The 21,857-nt window shown below is 38.0% G+C and overlaps 1 protein-coding gene across 1 annotated transcript in view; it reads left to right on the top strand.

Moving 5' to 3' along the window:
* Positions 1–21,857, top strand: part of GALNT14 (polypeptide N-acetylgalactosaminyltransferase 14) — a 353,138-nt gene that overhangs the window by 266,057 nt on the left and 65,224 nt on the right. The window contains exons 4-6 of the mRNA XM_074209659.1: positions 7,363–7,430; positions 10,309–10,374; positions 10,538–10,659. Coding sequence (XP_074065760.1) covers positions 7,363–7,430; positions 10,309–10,374; positions 10,538–10,659 — 256 coding nt within the window. The remainder of the gene's footprint in view (positions 1–7,362; positions 7,431–10,308; positions 10,375–10,537; positions 10,660–21,857) is intronic.

Raw genomic sequence — 21,857 nt, 5'->3', positions numbered from 1 at the left:
ATTTGCCCTAGAGTGATGAATTTAGAAGGGTACTGAGTATATTGCTTCAATGTATTCTGATAGTACTTGAAATGATTTAAAAGATTAATTAGTTAAATTATAAAACTATCAAATAGTTGAGTTGGGTAAGTTCCTTTTCTGCTTTTCTGAAGAATTTAAAGGAGTGACCTCATGTTGGTATCCCAGGATCTCTGTCTTGTACCTCATGATGCAATCCAGTTTTTTCCCCTAACTCCTCCAATCAATGGAGGGATTCCTAGGAGGTATTATTCTGCATTTTAAATTCTCACACTATTATTGTTTATCCTTGGACAAATCACTTAACCACCCGTGGTTTCCAGTTTATTTGTACAATGAGGAGGAGGACTAGAAATCTCATATTCTTTTTAGTGCTACATCTTTGATCTAGTTATGACTTTGTTAGAGATTAGGATAGACATCCTGTCTAGAAGGTAAAACCAGAAGATGATTATTTGAATAGATTTTTAGTGTTAGCTTGAAGACTGGGAGAAAGGCTTGCCTAGATAAATATTTGTCATTGAGGTTCTAATGTTAGCCAAGGAGAATACCATGGCTAACTGAAGCATCTATTTGGCCTAGTTACCAGGTCCATACCTAGCCTGGAGAAGACTTAGTATCAGATTTGATACTTTAGAGTCATTCTCTTTTTTAGTCCACATCACTTAGACAGAGATCTGATGCTACAAATAACTCTTTGAGCCTCAGTTTCCACATATCTAACATCCCATTCATCTCAATTCAGTTTTCACTAAGATTTTTATTTGGGGTTGTGGTGGTAATGGATAAATATGAGGGGAGAGAAACAGATGGTCCATTTGGTGACTAGTGCCTGCTGTCAATGAATAAATTGATATTCTAGTTCATAGATCAATGTCCTTTGAATTAAGTCCCTATGACCCATTTTTCCACAACAGAAACCCCCTCAGAATAAGCAGAGAATAGAGTTTACAGACTTCTAGACTAAGCAACAAGAACCTTAATCCACTTGTGATGAACAAGACCACAATTAGCATTTAGGCACCAAATTCTTGTACATACACATATACACATGCATGTTTATATATATATAGGTGTGCTGTGTTGTACACAGGAGTCATTGTACACATACACCATGTGTTCTATAACTGTGAATGTTCTATAACATTCCCATGTGCATATATGGATGCACATGTGTGTCATATGCATATTTATATAAATGTGTTTATATATAAGGACAAAGTCTACTCATGGGCCTAACTCCACTACTGATCAGCATGGGGACTTTGATTTCTCCATTTCCAACCTACTATTAGCAAATCAGCCCATTGCAACTCAAGCTCCCAAGCTCCAGAGATCTGCCAGTCCTAGCTTCCCTAGTAGCTGAGATTATAGTCATGGACTGCCACACTTAGCTTGCAAAAAATAATTTTGTCCTTTTTCTCTCTCATTTCTTTTTCAAAAGCAGGAATCTTATTTGTAGCTCTTAGATGTTGGGAATTAATGTAGAAATCCTGAACCCTGTCTCAAAAGACCTTATTTTGAATGATACTGACTATAAGCTGTGTGGTCAGACATGTTCTCTTTAATCTCTCTGTGCCTCAGTTTCTTCAACTGTAAGATAGGGATACTACTGTTTGCACTAGTGGGACAAATTAAAAAGCATCATTTTCACCCTCCTCCTCCTCCTCCCAATCATCATTAATGCAAAAAACAGAATCAATTAAGTGGCAAGAGGGAGAAAAAAAGAACTTCCTGCTATCAAAAACAACATGCTTTTCAGTTTTCATTTAATTACTTATGATATGAACTAAATTATTAAATGAAGATTTGCATTCTTTTGTTCTTTAAAAACTAAAAATATTTGCCTTTGAAAGTTCAGTTAGGAAAGGTTTGTAAATTATAAAGTGCACAAACATGTTAATTATTTTATTATATTGATATCTGGTAACATCCACTTATGAGTCCTCTCCAGCTATATACAATTATATATACATATACACATACATGTCTATTATGTTTATATATGTACATACATACCTGCATGTATATGTTTACATGTATATATGCACATATTCCCCTGCATTTGTTCATATATAGTATTTATATATTAAGGCAAATAGGACTTACAACCAGGATAATCAAGGCAGGCTTCTTCTAAGAGGTAAAACTTGAGCTGAGCCTTGAAGGAAGTCGTGGCTAAATAAAAAAAATCAGAATTGGAGTTGGCACGGTGAATAGATAGAATATTAGATTTGAAGACAGGAAAACCTAGGGAAAAATCCTTCTTCTGACATATATACTATCCATGTGGCACACTTAGCTTCATTGACAGTTTCCTCAATAGATAGAATAATACACATCCTACATTTACTTACCTGTCTAAATATTGAGAGCTCCTCAAGGGAAGGGACAATCTTTTTATATCTCCATTGCTAAGCAAAGCAGAGTGCCTTCCAAATAGTAGTACTTTTTATTAATTAGTTAATTAAATATTTATTAATTAGTTGGTGTATATTCTCAGTGACTGGCATATATTTCTACACTTTATTGGGACTTTTTGAATGATTGATTATGCAAGGAAGAGCATTGGGAACAGATGGAAACTTCCATTAGTGAGATGGATCATAATTGAAGAGAAGCTTCCACTAACTGACCTCAAAGTCTTGCCCCTGATATAATAAGGGAGGTCATCTTCTATAGAGCCATTTTTAGAACTCCAGAATTGAAATGTTACATGTTCTCCTTTACTGCTACGTCAGCTGTTTCCAACCACTTCTAAGACCTAAGACATTTCCCAACCCATCCTGGACTATCCACATACACCTTCAGGCAATTCTAAAGAGATTATAGAATACCAGAGCAAGAAACCTACAGTCTCTCTACTCCAACCTGCTTCATTTTACAAATGAGAAATCTGAGTCCCAGAGAGAAGGATGCAGCTTGTCTAACTGGAAATCAGAGCCTTTGACTCCTAGACCTCTGCTTCCCCAGTCTTTATGCTAAAGTACTGATTGGACTTCAAGCATCCAAACCCTCTGTTCATCCTGGGCAGGTAGCCATGCTTCTTAGGACTGTAATGGAACTTGGCTCTCTGCCCATTCAATCTTGTAGAGGAGTTTTGTTCTTAATTCTCTAATCTCTTTTCCAACCTCTTGCCATCCAGCTTCAGGGCACCTAGATAATATGGTGGAGAGAGCACTGGCCTTGAAGTCAGGAGGACAGGAGTTCGAATTCAGCCATAGATACTTGACACCAGCTGTGTAACCCTGATTGCCTCACATCTAGGGTCATCTCCAGTCTTTCTGATTCATATTTGACCACTGGATCCAGATGACTCCAGAGGAGAAAGTGAGGCTGGTGGCTTAGCACAGCATCCCCCTCACTCAAATACAATCTATATGGTTGACATGGCATCACCCCCTAATGTCATGGTCTTCTTTGAGAATGAAGGACAAACATCATCATCGCCACCATCACCATCCACCTTCAGGGCACAGCCACCTATAACCAACTTCTGACCCAAAGGCTACTGAGTCCATATCAGTGTTTAATTCATTAAGAGAGCATTGATTGAGTGCTTGTGGTTATGAAGAATTTGATGGATTTCCAAAAGAAGTAGAGAGTACTCAGTGCTTCCTTTTGGGGAGTGTGCCTCCTAGCTGTGGAAATAATAATCAATAACAATAATTTTAGAAATTACAATAATAACCTTGGGAGGTAGGTATTATCATTATCCTCATTTTATAAATGAGAGAACTAGTATTGGAAATTATAAAGTGATTTACCAAGGGTTTATGGTTGTTCAGTCATTTTAGTTGTGTCTGACTCTTCATGATCCCATTTGGGTTTTGTTTTTGTTTTTTGTTTTTTGTTTTTTTTGACAAAGGTACTGGAGTGCATTATCATTTTCTTCTCCAGTTCATTTACAGTTGAGAAAACTAAAGCAGTCATGGTTGAATGACTTGCCCAGGGTCACACAGCTAGTAAATACCTGAGGTCAGATTTGGACTCATAAAGACTCCAGGTCTGGCACTCTATCCACTAGTTCATCTAGTTAACCCATTATGAGAGGTGTAAGGCAGGATTAGAATTCATGTATTCTTAACTCTAAGTTCAGTACTGCCACCATCTGGGCTCCTTAATATGCACATTAGAATCAGTTAAATGATAACTCTAGGAAGCTGACCAGCAGAAGAAATGGCAGATGTTTTCTAGTAATAATAATAATAATAATAATAATAATAATAATAAATATGATTGCCAATGGAAGGGATCTTAGAGATAGATCCTTTAGTCTAATTACCATCTTTCTATAAATGATGAAATCAAGGACCAAGAAGTTGTGCTCAGTAAGACAAAGATCCTAGATTTGAACATAGCTCTTCTGATGCCATGTTAATATGTGAATATGTGTCAGAGATTCAAAGCATGGGAAAAGTGAAGCTTGGGTTTGGCTAAGTAAATGAAGATGTCAAACTGAAGATGATTTGCTTGCTAGGTCTCAAAGTAAAGGATTTAATGGAAAGAGTGGTGGGGATGGATCTTCCTATGGTAAGTCCAGCTAGGAGAATCAACTCTCACAAAGGAATGGAAGCAGAGACTCAAGAAGAATCATACTTCTAGACCTAGAATGAACTTCCAAGGCCATCTAGTCCAATCCCTTCATTTTACAGATTAGTAAACTAAGATCTAGCAAGGTTAAATGATCTATCCATCATGACACAAGTAGTAAGTTGCAGTTAAGATCTGAATTTCATTCCAGTGCCCTTTCTACTATCCAAGGCTGGCAGGTGGAGAACGGGCAAGTCCTAGAAAGTGACCACCTTGATGCAGTGCTTAGTGATATATCATTAGGGGAGGGTCTAATTGGAGAATCTTGATCCTTTGTCTAGCTTTGACCCAGTGCCCCATCCTAGGTCTCCTGAGACCTCAACCACTTTTCATGAGACCCTGCTGTTGCTCAAATTGTCCTGATTAAAAGAGCAAAAACAAGCCAGGTGTTAGCTGGAAATGGTATAATTAGCACTTAGTGCTGATGACTCTCTTTAAAAAAAAAAATCTTGGACATTTTTTATTTGCTAATCATCTCTCAGTATGGCTGAGCTCTGAGCTCACACACGATTTACCTTTTGATGTTCACATAAGAGAACTCTTGAATTTCAAAGAGCCGGCGGGGATTTGAGGGAGTAAAATACCGAAGCTGCAGCTGTAATCAAACCTCATTATAGGTTATTCTTCAAGCAATCCCCCCCCTCCTGTTTTCCCTTTCTCTCCCCTCCATAATTAAAGAGTTTGTCTGTTGGGGTGGTTGGGTTCCCCCATGCCCAGTAGTGATCATGGTAAGACTTCATTCTCCATCCACCCTCCTTGGTTCTGGTCTCATATGATGGCAACCTCTGGCCTCTTTGGAGTGAATTTAACCATGGAGCTTGGGTGTCTTGGTGAGGTTCTAGTCTCCATTTTGTCCTAGTTGCCATGGTGAGAATTAATACTTCACATATAAAAGGACCTCCAAGAATAAAGTTCTCAATGTAGGTTGTTAGATACCAATACAAAGGAGACCTCTGAAAAGGACACTCTGGGATGTAAGGATCCAAGCCCACTCATTTCCCATCATCTTCCTACCTTCACATTGAGGTGCATCCCAGAGTCAGTACCACGGTCAAAGGAGCTGCCTTGTATTCAGTAGTGCATTTGGGTTTTCTCCAAGAGACTAATGATAATATTGACTGTCATTTCTAGGGTACTTTATTTGCAGTATTTCACCTAAGCTTTGTAATCACCCAGTGAAATAGGTGCCCCGAGTATCCATATCATTCTAATTTTACAAATAAGAAAAGTCAGCCTTGAGAGGTCATCTTGGCAATATTTGTTAACCCAGGACATCCTAACTTAAATACTTTTATCTACTATGCCCTGTTACCTCTCATAGTATATAATATCTCCTGTATTTGACATGATGGATGTTTCTCCATATTTGTTTTCCTGGACATGCAATTGATTAGCTATGAGGATCTATCTCTTTTTGAACTTTTTTTTCTTTTTACTTCTCTTCATACTAATATAGTATCTATCTACTTTTGTATCTTTCTTGGCTCTTTCTCCCTTTTGTCTGCTGATGATGATTCAACACTGTCTCCTTTGCTCCCTCTTCACCCACTCACTTGGCAATCCCTAGCCATACTCACAACTTTCCCTATTGATTTCTGAAACATTCTTAAATTCATAGTTTTATCAGCCACCTAGAATGATCAATAAGGATTCTAAATACCCTATCTACCACTACATACTAAGCTTTGTGTGATCTTGAGCAAGTCACTTAACTTCAGTTTTACCTATCTGTAAAATTTAGGGATTGAACTAGCTACTTTTCTAACTTTGCTCTAGAATTCTATCTCCTGTATGCAAGTATAGCTGTCAAAACAAACTAATCCATTATTGCATCTAACCCTTTTTCCAAGACCAAATTTCTTGTTACTTATAGAACCTCTACATTTTAAATAACTTGTCATCATCCAAAATGGAATGTGTTTAAAAACTTTATTTTGAATCTCTTCCCTATCTTACCTTACATTTGGGAATATGTGTAAGCTCCTTAAAGACAAGAACTATTTCTTTTTTGTCTTTATATTGCGAATACTTGACAAAGTGACCAATACAAAGCAGGTGATTAACAAATGTTGGCTGAATTGGAGTGAGCCTCTCTCAATTGTTTATTTACCATCATTGGCAATATTACAGTTATTCCCAGAATGATCTTATACTTTTTTCTTTTCTTTTGCCTCTGTTACCATTCTGGCTTATTGTTTCTTCATAATATTTAAATCTGAAAACATTTATTAAGTAGCCCCTCTTCTCCCTGGCCATGCCAATGGACAGTAACATCCCAAACAGTTCGCGTCATCCCAAAGTTGTGCCTTTTATTTTCCTTCAGTTTAAATATCAGTCATTTTTTGAATATTTAAAATCTGTGACTCCTTTTGCCTCCTTGGCAAAACTCTGACAAGACCTCAGTTTGCCCTAACTCATTTGGAGAGGATTGATTTCTACTTTAATGATTTTTGGTAGCATTTTGGTATAATCTCAAATCCCAAAAGATACATTAAAAATAGAACCTGAAAGATTTGGATCAATTAACCTTGAATATGAAACAATGGGCAAAGGATTGGGCTCTCCCCCCCCCCACCTCATTTCTTGAAAAATAAACCTAGTGATTTATTTTCTTTAATTTATATCATCCACTACCCTCCCTGGGATCCCATCTCAACCTAACCAACTCCTTCCCTAACAATATATGCTTTTGTTGTCTTCTCATTTTTGCCACTAGAAGCTATAATGGTTTTTCCTTTCTTTATCTCACAGTGTGTCAAACCGAACTCCAGTACATTTGGTCCATGAGATCATATTAGTGGACGACTTCAGTGATGATCGTAAGTATCATCCCTGCCTTTCTTTCCAAAACAGAGGAGTGGTCCTCAATACTGCTCTGGTGCTCAGGGGATCAGAAAAGTCTAGGCAGACTTGAATTTCCTCCTGAAAGAAAGAAGAGAATTGATCTAATGAATCTTTTAAAGCTCCTTTTGTAACCCTATGGACATGAGTCTAAGTGTGTGCCAGATGGCAACCTGGTATAGTGAGTAGAGCCTTGAACTTAGAGTCAGGAAAAATCTGTGTTTTAATCCAGTTTCATATATTTAATATCTGGACAAGTCACTATAAGTTTCAGTTTCCTCTTTTGCAAAAGGGAATAATAATATTTTCCTCATGGGTGTTGAGAGGTCACACAAGATAATGTATGAAAAAATACTTTGCAAACTTAAAGAAATTTATAAATGTGAGCTATTCCTGCATATCTGAGTCTATTACTGTTTGAGTCTGTCTATCTGTTTGATTATGTACTTGACAAGTTACATTTTCCTCCATCTCTAACCTCCATTTTCTTCCTGGACTATTGCACTAGCCTCTTAATTTATCTCCCTAGTATAAGTCTCTTCTCCACTCTAATGTCTCTCTGTCCATCTGTCTCTCCCAATCAGTTCTCCATCTATTGAACACAGTAATTTTCATAAACCAGAAGTGTGACCTTACTCAATAAACTCCAGTGGTTTTCTGTTACCTCTAGGAACAAACAGTCTCTCTGTTTGATATTTAAAATTTCTCACCACAGCTGCAACTTGAAAAAATACACACACACACACACACACACATAGAGTTTATATATGCTACATGTATGCATAGTATATATATGTGTGTGTGTGTGTATATATATATACATATATATACATACATATATATATATATATATATATGTATATATATATATATATATATATACCTGTATAGGTGTACATACATGTGTTATTGTTCAGTCATTTCTGTCATATCTGACTCTTTTTGGTCCCGTCTGGGGTTTTCTTGGTAAAAGTATTCTCCAGTTCATTTTATATTGAGGAAACAGACACAAATAAGGTTTGGGGACTTGTCCAGGCTCACATAGCTAGTAAGTGCCTGAGGCCAAATCTGAGCTCATAAAGATGAGCCTTCCTGATTCCAGGCCCAGCTCTCTTGCTCTATATAAATGAAAATAAATATGTACACAAATACATGAATGAGTAAATCAACAAATGGGCACATGTATACACATACATGTATGCATATTGTATATGTGTATATAGTCATACATGTGGTGGATAATACATACATGTGTCTCCCTTTACTCAGCAGTCCAGTGATCCTCAAACATAACACTTCTATCACCCCACCTCTGCATTTGACCTCCCTGTCTGTAAAGTGCCCTTCTCCTCTCCCCCACCTCTTAGAGGAGTCCCTGCAGCTCACGGAACATCTTGTAATGTGACATGAAGGCTTTCCTAAACCCTCTAGCATCCAGTGCTCTCTCAAAAAAGCATTTTGTGTATATTCTGTATTTGTTGGATACTTATATAAATGTTGTCACCAATAGAATGCAAGATATTGGACACAGAAATTGTTTCCTTTCTGTCTTCAGACCCCCAGTATATATATTTTAAAGGGCAACCCCATCCCTTTAAAGACTTTAATCTAGAGCTCACTTCAATGTGAGTAAATGCTCTTTCCTTACTCTACTCTCTGTGAAGACATCTCACCTAAAGCTTGGCCTAGACTGAAAAGGTTGCCCCTACTTCCTAGATAACCCTTTAAACACCCTCCCCCCCATACCCAGGAGATCTATCTAGACCATGCCTCTGGGAGATAAATTTCTGTTGTCCGGTTAGTCAACAAACATTTAATTAAGAGCTTATTGTGTGCCAAAATGCTAAAAAAGAGGCAACAGAAAACCTCGAACTCCAAGGAAAAGCTCTATACAGCATAAATATGAAATAATTAACAAAGGAAAGAAACCATAAGTAAGAGAGGATGAGAAAGGTTTCCAGTAAAGGTGACATTTTAGCTGGAACTTGAAGGAAGTCAGGAAAGCCAGAGGGTGAGATAAAGGGTGTTCCAGATGAGAAAATACCCAGAGATATGAAATGGAGTGTCTTGCTTGTAGAACATCCAGGAAACCAGTGCCATTAGATCAAAGAGTATAAGACACAAGCAATCCCTGCCCTCAGGGAGCTTGCATTCTAATGAAGGAGATACCAAGTAGATCAGTCTTGAACTCCATGATTTGTAGAGAAGGAAACTCCATAGTTTTCTTGTGTGGTTTCACTGCTGCCTTAAAAGAATGTTAGCAAAAGGGTACCTTGGTTCAGGCTAGATTATCAAAATACCCCACCTCCCCCACTTAAACTGCATTGCATTAGAAAGGGGTGTGTGTGTGTGTGTGTGTGTGTGTGTGTGTGTGTTTCTGTCTGTCTTTATTTTTTAATTCTCAAACTTTGTCATTTCTTTGTTGAAGGAAAACTTCTGGCTAGAAAATTCATTCTACAAGGCAGATGAGCAACTTGCCGGTAATATTTGGTCTTTCAGCACAGAGCACTGAAAGGTTAAGCAATTTACCCAGGGTCCCACAGCCATTGAGGCAGAATTTGAAACCAGGTCTTTCTGATTTGACTTCCATTTCTCTATCTCTGAGGATAGACCTAAGCCACTTTTCATAATTATGGTGATTATAATCAAACCTGCTGATTATCTAGTTTCCTCTCCAGTTTTCTTGCTATCCCAAACCTATTAGGAAGTCATAAGAATTGAGTAGTATAAAGAAAATTGGAAACAGGTCAGGGAAAGCCTCACCTGCTTCTCACATCATCTCTGAAGTGCAAAAATTGCCCTAAAAAATATGAAGGCCAGGATGCTCATTCATCATTCCATTTTGTCTTTTGCAAGCTGATGATTGCCAACTGCTGAGCAAACTACCCAAGGTGAAATGCTTACGAAATGGACAGCGAGAAGGTAAGAGCAAAACAACTTTCTCAAGTGGGACTCCCTGAGAAAGGGGGAAAGGGATGGTAATGCATGGATGTTGGCTGCCTGTCACAGCCCTTAAAGATTTCTAAAGGGACTATGAACCAGTCCCAAGGGGGTACTTGCATGGTCATTTGTCCTCATTCCACAGGGCTGATCCGTTCTAGGATCCGGGGAGCAGACCTAGCCCAGGCCAGCATCCTGACTTTTCTTGACAGCCACTGTGAAGTAAACAAAGACTGGCTTCTGCCTCTCCTGCATAGGATCAAAGAGGTGAGTAGAGCCGAGGAGCTGCTTCCAGCTATTTCCCTAAACTTTGAGCATTTTTCTCATACCAGGTGAAGTTGAAGGAGGCTGATTGGTACAAAATGATGCTCAGACTTCTGGACTAAGGACACAGAACAGTTTCTGTGAAACTTTTGGGGTAGGGTTATAGGGCTGATCCTGTGATGTGTTGGTAAATGTTTAACACCTTGCTCTCCAAAAAAAAGTGAATGACAGACTCATTTATAGTTTGATCTGCTTTATTAAAATTTATCCATCACTTTCTTTAGTTTGGATTAGAAGTCAACAAACAATAGTCTATAGGCCAAATGCTTTTTTCACAGCTAACCCAAGAAATAGGAATGCTTTTTACATTTTTAAATGTAAACTTTTTATATGTTTAGATGTAATGTACAATAGGTAAATGTAAATTTTTTATATTTTTAAAATAAAGACTGCACAATAGCAGGCAGCAGGACAGATTTGGCCTATTGGCTGGGATATAAGAAGTGAAAATGCTCACAATGAAAACTTGACAACTATTTCTCACAAACTAGCACACAAATCATTTGACTACTTCAAGGACAGAAAGCAGTTGAGCTGATCAGACCTGAGGATATAAACTTTTTTACTTGTGCTTTACTAGTGAGAGTATTGGTTTTGGAATCAGGTGAGTCTTGGGTGCAAATGGGGACAAGTGGCTTATGCCTTAGTTTTCTCACTGGATGATAATTTCTGAATTACCTGCCCTATTGGATTGTCATGAGACTCAATAAAAAAAAAGAATATAAAGTACTTTCAAAATCAAATGCTACTATTGATTTGTTGTTGAATCATTTTAATTGTGTCTGATTCTTTGTGATGCCATTTTAGAGTTTTCTCAACAAAGATTCTGGAGATGAAGAAACTGAGACAAATGGGGTTAAGTGACTTGCCCAGGGTCACTCAGTTAATAAAAGAGTCTGAGGTTAGATTTGAACTCAGGAAGGAGTCTTCCTGTTTCCAAGGCCAGTGTTCTTATCCACTGTACCATCTAGCTCCTCACCACCTATTATTGACCCAATAGGAAAAACTACGGTCTCTATAAAGAGAAGACTAGGTTCAAGTCTTACCTCTGATATTTACTACCTTGGGCAAATTATTTAAACACCTTGTCCTCAGTTTCCATATCTGGAAAATAGACCTCCAACATCCCTTTCAGTTCTAAACCTCTGATCTGTGTTTATTATTTATCTCTCATTCACCACGGGAGGGACTAAACTAGATTGCAGGAAATCTAGCCCATTAGTTTTTTTCATCCAATGAAAACCTCTTTATGCTTCAATAACCTCCTTTGAGAAAATATAACAACAATAACAAAACAATAACAGACACTTAGAGTCATAAGTACTGTGATATCTCTAGCATGAGCAGGACTTGAGAGTCTTAGCCCTCACCTAGCCAGAGTTTCATTTCTTCTCTCAACTCTCTTTCCCTTGTGGTGTGACCAGTGATGAAGCCCTTTGTCTTTCTGTTACTTGACCCTAACTGATCCAAAAGGTGAAAAATCAAGCTGTCAGTCAATAAGAATTTATCAAATACCCTCTATTGCTTTTGGGATACAAAAAGAAATAAAAGGCAGTCCCTTCCCTCAAGGAGCTTATAATTTAATGGTGAAGGAAGGCACACACTCTTCTCAAAAGACAGTTTCAATGAGTCTAAAAATATCAGGGGTTTTGATTGCTATTGTTTAATCTCTGAATAGACCCTTAGAGAAAGTTGGTAAATGCAAGGTGTGATAGGAGGCTAATAACTCTTTCTCCTGAGACTTACCCATTAGGCAACCTCATGCACCAAGGCAGAAGACTAGAGAAGAATAAATAGAGCTAGTGGCTAGCCAGAAACTCAAGGTTCATTAAGAAGACACCCCGCCCCAAACAGCCTAGGAAACCATAGAGGATAGAAAGCTGAAGCCTCAGGGTCAGGTTGACTTGGATTCAAGTCTAACCTTTGATTTATATTGACTGGCTGGTAAGTAAATTATCCATCCAAGTCTCCAGCCCCATTTTTCTCAGCCTTTAAGTGAGAAAAGCATTGCACATCTGCAGGGGCAGAGATTCCTCATACCAATGAAATCACAGATTCAGACCAAGAAAGGTAAAGGAGGGAGGGATAAGATGAGGGAACAGAAGAGACCAAGGAAGTATAGCAGCTTATCAAGTCAAGGTAGAGGGGGAGAAGCCTGTTCAGAAGTTGTGTCCCATATCAAGTTCACTGCTAGAAGGGAATTTCCAGTCTGTTTTGGGGTGGTCTCCTGACTTTGGTGTCAGTGGTTCCTGTATGGATGACATTATATCCAGCCCCTCTAACAATGGAGACATGCTTCCTCTGCAGTGACTGAGCTTAACACAGCCAACAATTTGTTCTCATTGAATAATTTTAAATTTTAATTATCAAACACTACGTGAGCTTACAGAAGAATCAATGTTAATCAGACGACATGAATGCAGACTCCTAGAATACAAAGTGATGAGGTGGGGAGTTGTTCTTTCATAGGGAATTTTCCTTTTCAACTGAAGCCTTTGAAGAGGCTCTGCTTTGCACCAGCTTCTTATCAGCCTAGATCCCCAAGAATGCCCAAGAGGTCTCTCTATACCTGCTGTGATGAGGGGGGAATTGCAATAGAACCTGTAGGGGTCCTGCTTCTGAAATAGTGTTAGAGGATAAGAGAAAACCAGCCCTATTAATGAAAGTGGAGCAGTTTAACAAGGAGAAGCCAGAACAGCGCAGGACCTAGCACCAGCAGCTATTAACCAGGACCAGAATGGATGGTAACTTTAGGACAAAACAGTATGTATATCACCAAAAGATATTTCACTGGGAGACATCATAGAAATATGAATATCACCAATATTATGGGGACAATGGGCATCAGTAATAGTATGATTTAAGGATCTCTAATTGTGATGAATAGGTCATTCAGGGGTTGAAAATAAGCACAAGGAAAAGAAAGAAGGCAGGGAGAAAGGAAGGAAAGGAGAATGGAAGGAAGAGAGAAAGAAAAGAAGGAAGGAAGGAAGGAGGGAAGGAAGGAAGGAAGGAAGGAAGGAAGGAAGGAAGGAAGGAAGGAAGGAAGGAAGGAAGGAAGGAAGGAAGGAAGGAAGGAAGGAAGGAAGGAAGGAAGGAAGGAAGGAAGGAAGGAAGGAAGGAAGGAAGGAGCTGTATTGCCTAACTGGAAATGACTAGTTGGGTCTTCAGTGGGGCAACTATTACTAGTCACAGCTTGTTATTTGTCCTTCATTTTCGGATAGGATCATGTCATCAACAAAATAACATGGGGTGGCTAGGTGGCGAAGTGGATAGAGCACCAGCTCTGGAGTCAGGAGTACCTGAGTTCAAATCCAGTCTCAGACATTTAATTACCTAGCTGTGTGGCGTTGGGCAAGCCACTTAATCCCATTTGCTTTGCAAAAACCTAAAAAAAAAATATGATTTGCAAGTGAATTGTATTTAAGTGACAACTTCACTCTCTCCTCTGGAGCCATCTGGGTCCACTGGCAGGATGACTGGAGATAGCCCCCAAAGAGGCAAGTGATATAAAGGAAGGACCACTGACAAAGAGTAATTATTCTGTTTTAAAATATCTATTTATTTATAAAAAATAAATTATAATTCAAATAATTGATAAGTTTATAAAAATGCAACAATTGGACAAGATGATCTCTTAAATTCTTTCCAGCCTTGTGAGACTGTATCTATTGCTGGCTTCCACACCTCACTCTGACCTTACATTTTTCAAGGAAAGGTCAAAGGAATTATAAATAAATAATCAACAAGAGAAATGAATGGATGAGGATTGACTAGAATCTCTATTTGTTACGGTTTATTGTGTGAGAGATAGAGCCAAACTCTTCCTTATCTGAATTGATCACTTAGCAAAAGGAGGAGAAAAGAAATAAAAGACGTGAACCTGAGAAAGAGTTTTTGCTGAGCCCAAATTAGATTTGCATAGTAAGGGAAATCATCAAGCCTTTTAGATCCTCTCTGAAGAATTTTGGATAGTAGATTTCGAGTTAGAAGTAACTTTTAAAAAAGTCAAACTCCTTTCTTTTAGAGATGAAGAATCTAAGGCCTAGAGAGGTGAAGTGGCTTGCTCAGATCAGATTTACACACCTCACATCCTCCTAATATCAGGACCTGTGTTCTATCTAATGCACCACACTACCTCTCAATATACCAGCCTTATGGGCTTAGTGGTTCATCTACAAGTAAAGTAAAGCCTCTATAATGCAAGAGAATGAATTCCAACAGCATAAATATATTGTCAGAAACTTTACCAAAAGTATAAACAATATCATATAAAAAAATCTAGGGACAGTTTGATAGAATAGTGATTAGAGAACTGGTCTGGCATGGGGAAGATTTGAATTCAAGTTTTTCTTCAGAAACTATAAGTCACCTAACTGCTATTTGTCTCAATTTCCAAACTGTAAAATGGGAAGACACTGGTGGAGGAAATGGTAGAACAACTCCATCTGATTGACCAAAAAAGCCCTATGGAATCAAATAGAATTGCACATGGCTGAACAACAAAAGGTGCTTTAAAATGAATCTCCTTGAAAGCAAGGATTATTTCTTTATTTGTTTCTTCCTTTCTTTCTCTCATTTTCCATCCCTCTCCCATTTCTTCTTGCTTTCCCCAGTGATTAGCACAGTATCTGGCTTTTTTGGTTGACCGATTAATTGGTTTTTCAATAGGGTCTTTTCTTCCTCCTTCCTCATTGACTATTTCTACCACATGAGTCCTACAATTAAAATCATGAGAGATCTTGACTCAAATTTAAGAAGCCCAGAGATTGAGCTTCTGCTGGTCTCACCTTGGCTTGCTAGCCCAGGACTCAATAAACTTAGCCTTCCCCTAGACCTCTCTGTAGAAAGATCTCTTGTTTTTTTAGTATTTTTCATTGCGATTTGGGGAGCAAATCTTAAATATTCTTCCCTGCCCAAAGTTTCTGAGTCTGTCCTAGGTCACTTCTCTGATGAAATCTCTCATTCTTTTTTTTTCCTCCAATAATACTATCTTATAGTTTCCCAGACCTAGATATATAAGGAATCAATCTATCAGGGCTTCATTTCTTTTCAAGGCAAAAGAACCCTTCACCTCTATAAGCTAGAGAGAGAGTGATTATTCAGTTCCAAACTGCTCCATCCCTCTGTGAATCCAACAATTATTAGGACAGCCAAGAATCCTAGCATTGGATCCATTCCATCCACATTGCTCTTCTGATGTCTTTCTTTTTGTCTTCCCTAGATTGTTGGGCTTTTGCTGAAACTTTCATTGCAAAGAGAGTCTGACTCTATCCTTTCCTGATTAATTCATGACTAGACCCAGACCCCTGAAAACCATAAAGAGCTAGAAGTCTGTCATTTCAAAGATTAGGGTCTTGTGTATGTGTGTGTGTTTGTGTGTGTGTGTGTGTGTGTGTGTTTGTGTGTGTGTGTGTGTGTGTATTTGCATATAAGTCTTCTCTTGATACAAATAGTGACTTGAGGGGCAGCTAGGTGACGTAGTGGATAGAGCACCAGCCCTGGAGTCAGGAATACCTGGGTTCAAATCCGGTCTCAGACACTTAATAATTACCTATCGGTGTGGCCTTGGGCAAGCCAATTAACCCCATTTGCCTTGCAAAAACCTAAAAAAAAATAGTGACTTGATCTTGTCCAGTCATTTTTCCGTTATGTTTGACTCTTCTTGACCTCCTTTGGGATTTTCTTGGCAAAGATACCAGAGTGATTTCCTTCTTTAGCTCATTTTACAGAGGAGGAAACTGAGGCAAATAAAATGAAAGTGATTTGCCGAGGGTCACACTGTTAGTAACTCTCTGAAGCCAAAATTGAGCTCAGGTCTTCCTGGCTTCCTGCTACTCAGACTTGTTTTTGTAAGTAAAAGTAAAAACTGAGAATTGTAATCAGAGTTTGGAGTTTTCAAAAACAAAGAGAAAAGAGGACCAGACAAAGCTATCAAAAGCTATTCCCAGATTGGTGATTCAAGCATTGAAAAAATTAGCTTGTTTCCCCTCCTCTCCCTTTCAACTGAATGCTATTTCTTGAATGTAGCATCAACTTTTTAAATATCTATTTCCTTTTTTCTCATTTTTCTCTTTTTTGGGGGATGTGAGGATACAGTGTGGAGGAAGAAGAGATTGTTAGATGTTGGCAAAACATCATGAAAGCCATTATTCTTGAGTTGGGTCTTGAAAGAGGTAGGATTTGGGAGTTGAAAAGGGAAAGGCAAGGGGCAGCTAGGTGGCACAGTGGATAGGGCACCAGGCCTAGAGTCAGGAGTACCTGAGTTCAAATCTGGCCTCAGACACCTAATAATTACCTAGTTGTATGACCTTGGGCAAGCCACTTAACCCCATTTGCCTTGTAAAAAGAAAAAGTAAAAAAAAAGGAAGGGCAATTCTAGGTGAAGGAAGAAGGATAGGCAGAGACAGGGGGCAAGAAATCAATATAAATGTTGCAGGTCAACAAATAATGCCATTTTTCCCTTACTTACACTTAGGAGGATACAAAACCTGGGACTGTGAAAGCTAGCCTTGTGATTTTTCTCAGGTATAGAAAATTACCATTGGAGAAACTCCTCCATAAATGTAGATCATCAACTTTTTTTTGCAAGTTAGAGAATTCCCTGTGCTATTCAGAGGTTAATTGACAAGTCAGGGTCACACAGTCCATAGATATCAAAGACAGGACTTCAAGCCAGGTCTTCCTGACTCTTAAGGTTAGATCTCTATCCATGCTGACAAACTGTTACTATATTATTACTATAAAGGAGTGATGTGGGAAAAACCTGGAAAGGCCTTGTGTTCTAGAGACTGATATTTCTTTTTCCAATTGATATTTTATTTTACTTTTTCCAACTCCATGTAATGAGAAATTTTCAGCATTCATCCCTGTGCATATGTATATTTTTAAATTACATAATTCCCTTCTACCTTCCCTTCCCATCCCCCTCCCCTCAGTGGCAAACAGTCTGGTGAATATTGTACATACATTTTTGTTTAATATGTTTACAGATTAGTCATTTTCTGGATGAGGAATTATGGTTAAGGGAAAAGAAAGAAAACCATGATATAGGAAAGAAATACATAAGAGAAATTTTTAAAAGGTGAATATACTGTTCTTTCAGATTTTGGAAGGCTTTTTTGATTTTGTTTTGTTTTGCTTTGTTTTTCTTCCTCTGGATGGGAATTGCATTGCCCATAGCTGATCTCCTAGGGTTGTCCTAGCTCTCTGAACTACTGAGTGGAGTTGCATCCATCAAGGCTGAGCAACTTACCATGTTGTTGTTAATGTGTACATTGTTCTCTTGGTTCTGTACCCTTTACTCAGCATCAGATCCTGTAATTCTTTCCATGCTTGTCTAGAATGCGACCATTTATGGTTTCTTATAGAACAATAGTATTCTATAACATTCATGTCCATAACTTGTTCAACCATTCCCCAATTGACAGGCATTCCCTCAATTTCCAGTTCTTTGTCACTACAAAAAGAGCTGCTATGAATATTTTGGAACATGTGAGACTTTTCCCATTTTTTATAATTTCTTCTGGATATAGGCCTAGTATTGGTATTGCTGGGTCAAAGGGTATCATCAGTTTTATTGTTCTATGGACATAATTCAATATTGCTTTCCAGAATGTTTGGATCAGTTCACAACTCTATCAACAATGGCCTTAATTTCCCAATCCTCCCACAACTTCTCCAACATTGATAGTTTTCCCTTTTTTGTCATCTTAATCAATCTCATAGGTATGAGGTAGAACCTCATAGTATTTTAATTTACTTTTCTCAAATCAGTAATGATTTGTAGCATTTTTCTTCTCAATTTATTTATCAGTTTTTGCAAGGCAATGGGGATAAGCAACTTGCCCAAGGTCACACAGCTAGGTAATTTTTAAGTGTCTGAAGTAAGATTTGAACTCAGGTCCTCCTGAACCCAGGGTCAGTACTCTATCTACTGCACCACCTAGCTGCCCTGGAGCATTTTTTCATATGATAATATTTAACTTTAATTTCTTCATTTGAAAACTGACTGTTCAGATTCTTTGACCATTTATCAATTGGGGAAGGACTTGTAACCTTATAAATTTAATGCAATTCTCTATCTATTTCAGAATAGATATCAGAACCCCAGCTGTAAAAATTGTTTCCCAGCTTTCTGTTTTCTTTCTAATCTTGGCAGCATTTGTTTTATTAGTGCAAAAACTTTTAAATTTATTATAGTCAAAATCATCCATTTTAAAATTTATAATGTACTCTATTTCTTGCTTGGTCATAAATTTTTCCCCTTTCCATAGATCTCACAGATATTTCTAGATCTGTTAATTGTTCTGTGGTATTGTAGACTGAATTTTGATTGAATTTAGCAAGTCCCAGGGAGGCACTGAAGGATGTTGAGCAATGTATTATTGATCTGGAGTCAGAGAAAGTAGGTTTATATTACAGTTCTTCTCATTTCTTCCTCTGTTACTGAGGACAAATCATTTAAATCTTTCTGAATTTTAACTTTCTCATCTATAAAATGAAGAGGGTTGGGTTGTCATATATTCCCATGATTGGCATTAGTACTAGACTCTAAAGGACCACATTGCCTATTGACTTTGCTTAATGTCTGTGGATACACCTACACCTGTGGAGGTAGCCCTGAACATGACCCTAAATTCAACACTGACTACAATGAGAACACTGTGGGTGAGTTATATAGACACACACCCCTGAGAGAAAGGAGCATCTCATCAAAACTGAGGATTTCTTTTCCATTTTGGCCCATTCTGGATTTCAAAGTCACTCAGTAACTAGAAAGTAACTAGATGAATGACAAGTGAGAACCCAAAAATGAAATTAAATGTTTTGTCTTAAAATTAGGGATGCCATGACTCTATTTTATTTATTTATTTATTTATTTGTAGGTTTTTGCAAGGCAAATGGGTTTAAGTGGCTTGCCCAAGGCCACACAGCTAAGTAATTATTAAGTGTTTGAGACCAGATTTGAACCCAGGTACTTCTGACTCTAGTGCCAGTGCTTTATCCACTGCGCCACCTAGCCGCCCCCATGACTCTATTTTAAAGCAAGAAGGAAGCTTAGTTTGAAGAGATGGATTGGTCCAATAAAATGACTTTGAGCAGAGAAAAAAGGTTCCTTTCAATGAGATGAAAAGTGACCCAGTGGCATAAAGCAATGTGTCTTTGGTGATTAATTTGAGGGATTCTGGGTTGCACTGGGATCTTTGTTTCAACTCATCTTTATTCAATCAACAAACATTTATTCAGCATCAAGTATTGTGCAAGTTCCTAGGGATTCACAGACAAAAATCATATATTCCCTGCCCTCAAGGAACTTACATTCTCTTAGTAGACACAGATAAGTAAATATAAAACTCATACAAATGACACACAAAGTCATTTCTTGGAGGTGCAAAAAATATTAGGAACTGAGGGATCATGATAGTCTTCTTACAAGAGATGACAGTTGAGTTAGCCTTTGAAGGAAGCTAGAGATTCTATTCTCTAAGATCCAGATACAGAAGAAGGACAACTACAGGCATGGAATAGAAAAAGGGTTCTTGAACAAAGAGGGGAGATGGAATCTTGTAGACAAGACAGAGCAATTATGTCAGTTTGGCAGGTATATAGAGTCTGTGAGGGGAGTAATGTTCAGTATTCTTGGAAAATTAGACTGGAAAATCAAAGGATTTTAAATGCCAAATAGCAAAGCAAAGTAGTTTGTATTTTATCTTGGAGAAAAGAATGGTCTTCTTGACATGGTCAGAGCTTTTCACATTTTATAAATAGATAATTTTGAAAACCTCATTTTTCTCTTTCCCTACCATTGTGGTTTCAAACAAATAAGAAAAAGAAAGAAAGAAAGAAAAAGAAAAATCATCATATCAAATTTACATAGTCCAAATAAATAAATTCCCATGTTGACCATGTCTAAAAATGTAATTCTGTCACTTCTCTGACAGGAGGTAAGCAACATATTTCATCTTCACTCCTCTGAAATTGTGACTTAGTATTGCATTGATCAGAGTTGCAAAGTCTTTCAGGCTGTTTCTCTTCATATTGTCCTTAGCATCGTGGGAATTTTTCTCTGAGTTTGGCTCACTTCTTTCTGCTTTAGTTCAAAGAAGACTTCTAGACTTTTTCTAAATTTCTCCACTTCATCATTTCTAATGGCACAAGAACAGTCTTTCACAATCACATGCCCCCCTTTGTTTAGCTCTTCCTCTTAGGCAACCCCTTAGTTTCTAGTTTAGGCTGCTATGAAAAAAAAATGTTGCTGTATTTTTGTACCTATAAGTCCTTCTTCCTTTTTTTCCCCCTCAGAACAACAAAAAGAGAATTCTTTCTGTCTCCTTTTCTGTCCCTGAGGCAGTGTAGTTGATATGCAGAAAACTAATTCACCACCAATGTTCTTACAGCTACATAGTAACCAAGCAGAAGCTTTTCTCCATCCTGAAAGTCAGCACAAAAACAAGCCATAGCACAGCCAGGAACACCAGGGATAAAAGCTCAGCTCTTCTCATATTCCCTTTCTTCATTCCAGGATGCACATCTGCCAATGAAAACTGACAGATTTAGAGTTAAAGAAGCCAAACTCAAATCCAATCTCCACCACTTAAACCTTGAATTACCTTTGGCAAGTCACTTAACCTCTTTGTGCCTCAGTTTCTTCATCTGTAAAATAAGATACATCTAGGGGACTTCTATGGGGTCCTCTAGTTCAAATTTCTGCGAGCCCCTAGAAACCATCTGAGCAGTGGAATGTTTCACTTTACCTTGTGTGTGTATATTAATATTGATAAACTTAGGAGAAGACAGATGTCCATGATAGCCACATGGTTTATACAGTTAATGACAGAACTAAGATATAAACTTAGATCCTCAAAATTTGTCCCCTCAAGGGCAAAGATTCCTCCCAATTCACCAAACTATTTACAGCTATTAAAAGGCGCCCCTCCTGGCTATTGGAAGTCACTTGGTTGTTTTGCTCTTTGTAGATTATGAAGAAGTGCCTCAGGCAATATTATTATGAGAATCTGCTCAGCCCTCACCTGATGTCATGTTTCTACAGACTCTACAAGCCATCTCAAGTGAAGGGGGGAAGAATAATATTTGATATGGAGAACATACTCGACAGTAACCTTGTGACACAGGGGAAG

This window comes from Macrotis lagotis, chromosome 1, assembly GCF_037893015.1.
Source record: "Macrotis lagotis isolate mMagLag1 chromosome 1, bilby.v1.9.chrom.fasta, whole genome shotgun sequence".
Taxonomy (NCBI): Eukaryota; Metazoa; Chordata; class Mammalia; order Peramelemorphia; family Peramelidae; genus Macrotis; species Macrotis lagotis.
Note: the sequence above shows the minus strand (reverse complement) of the source record. Positions and strands in the feature narration are given on the sequence as shown.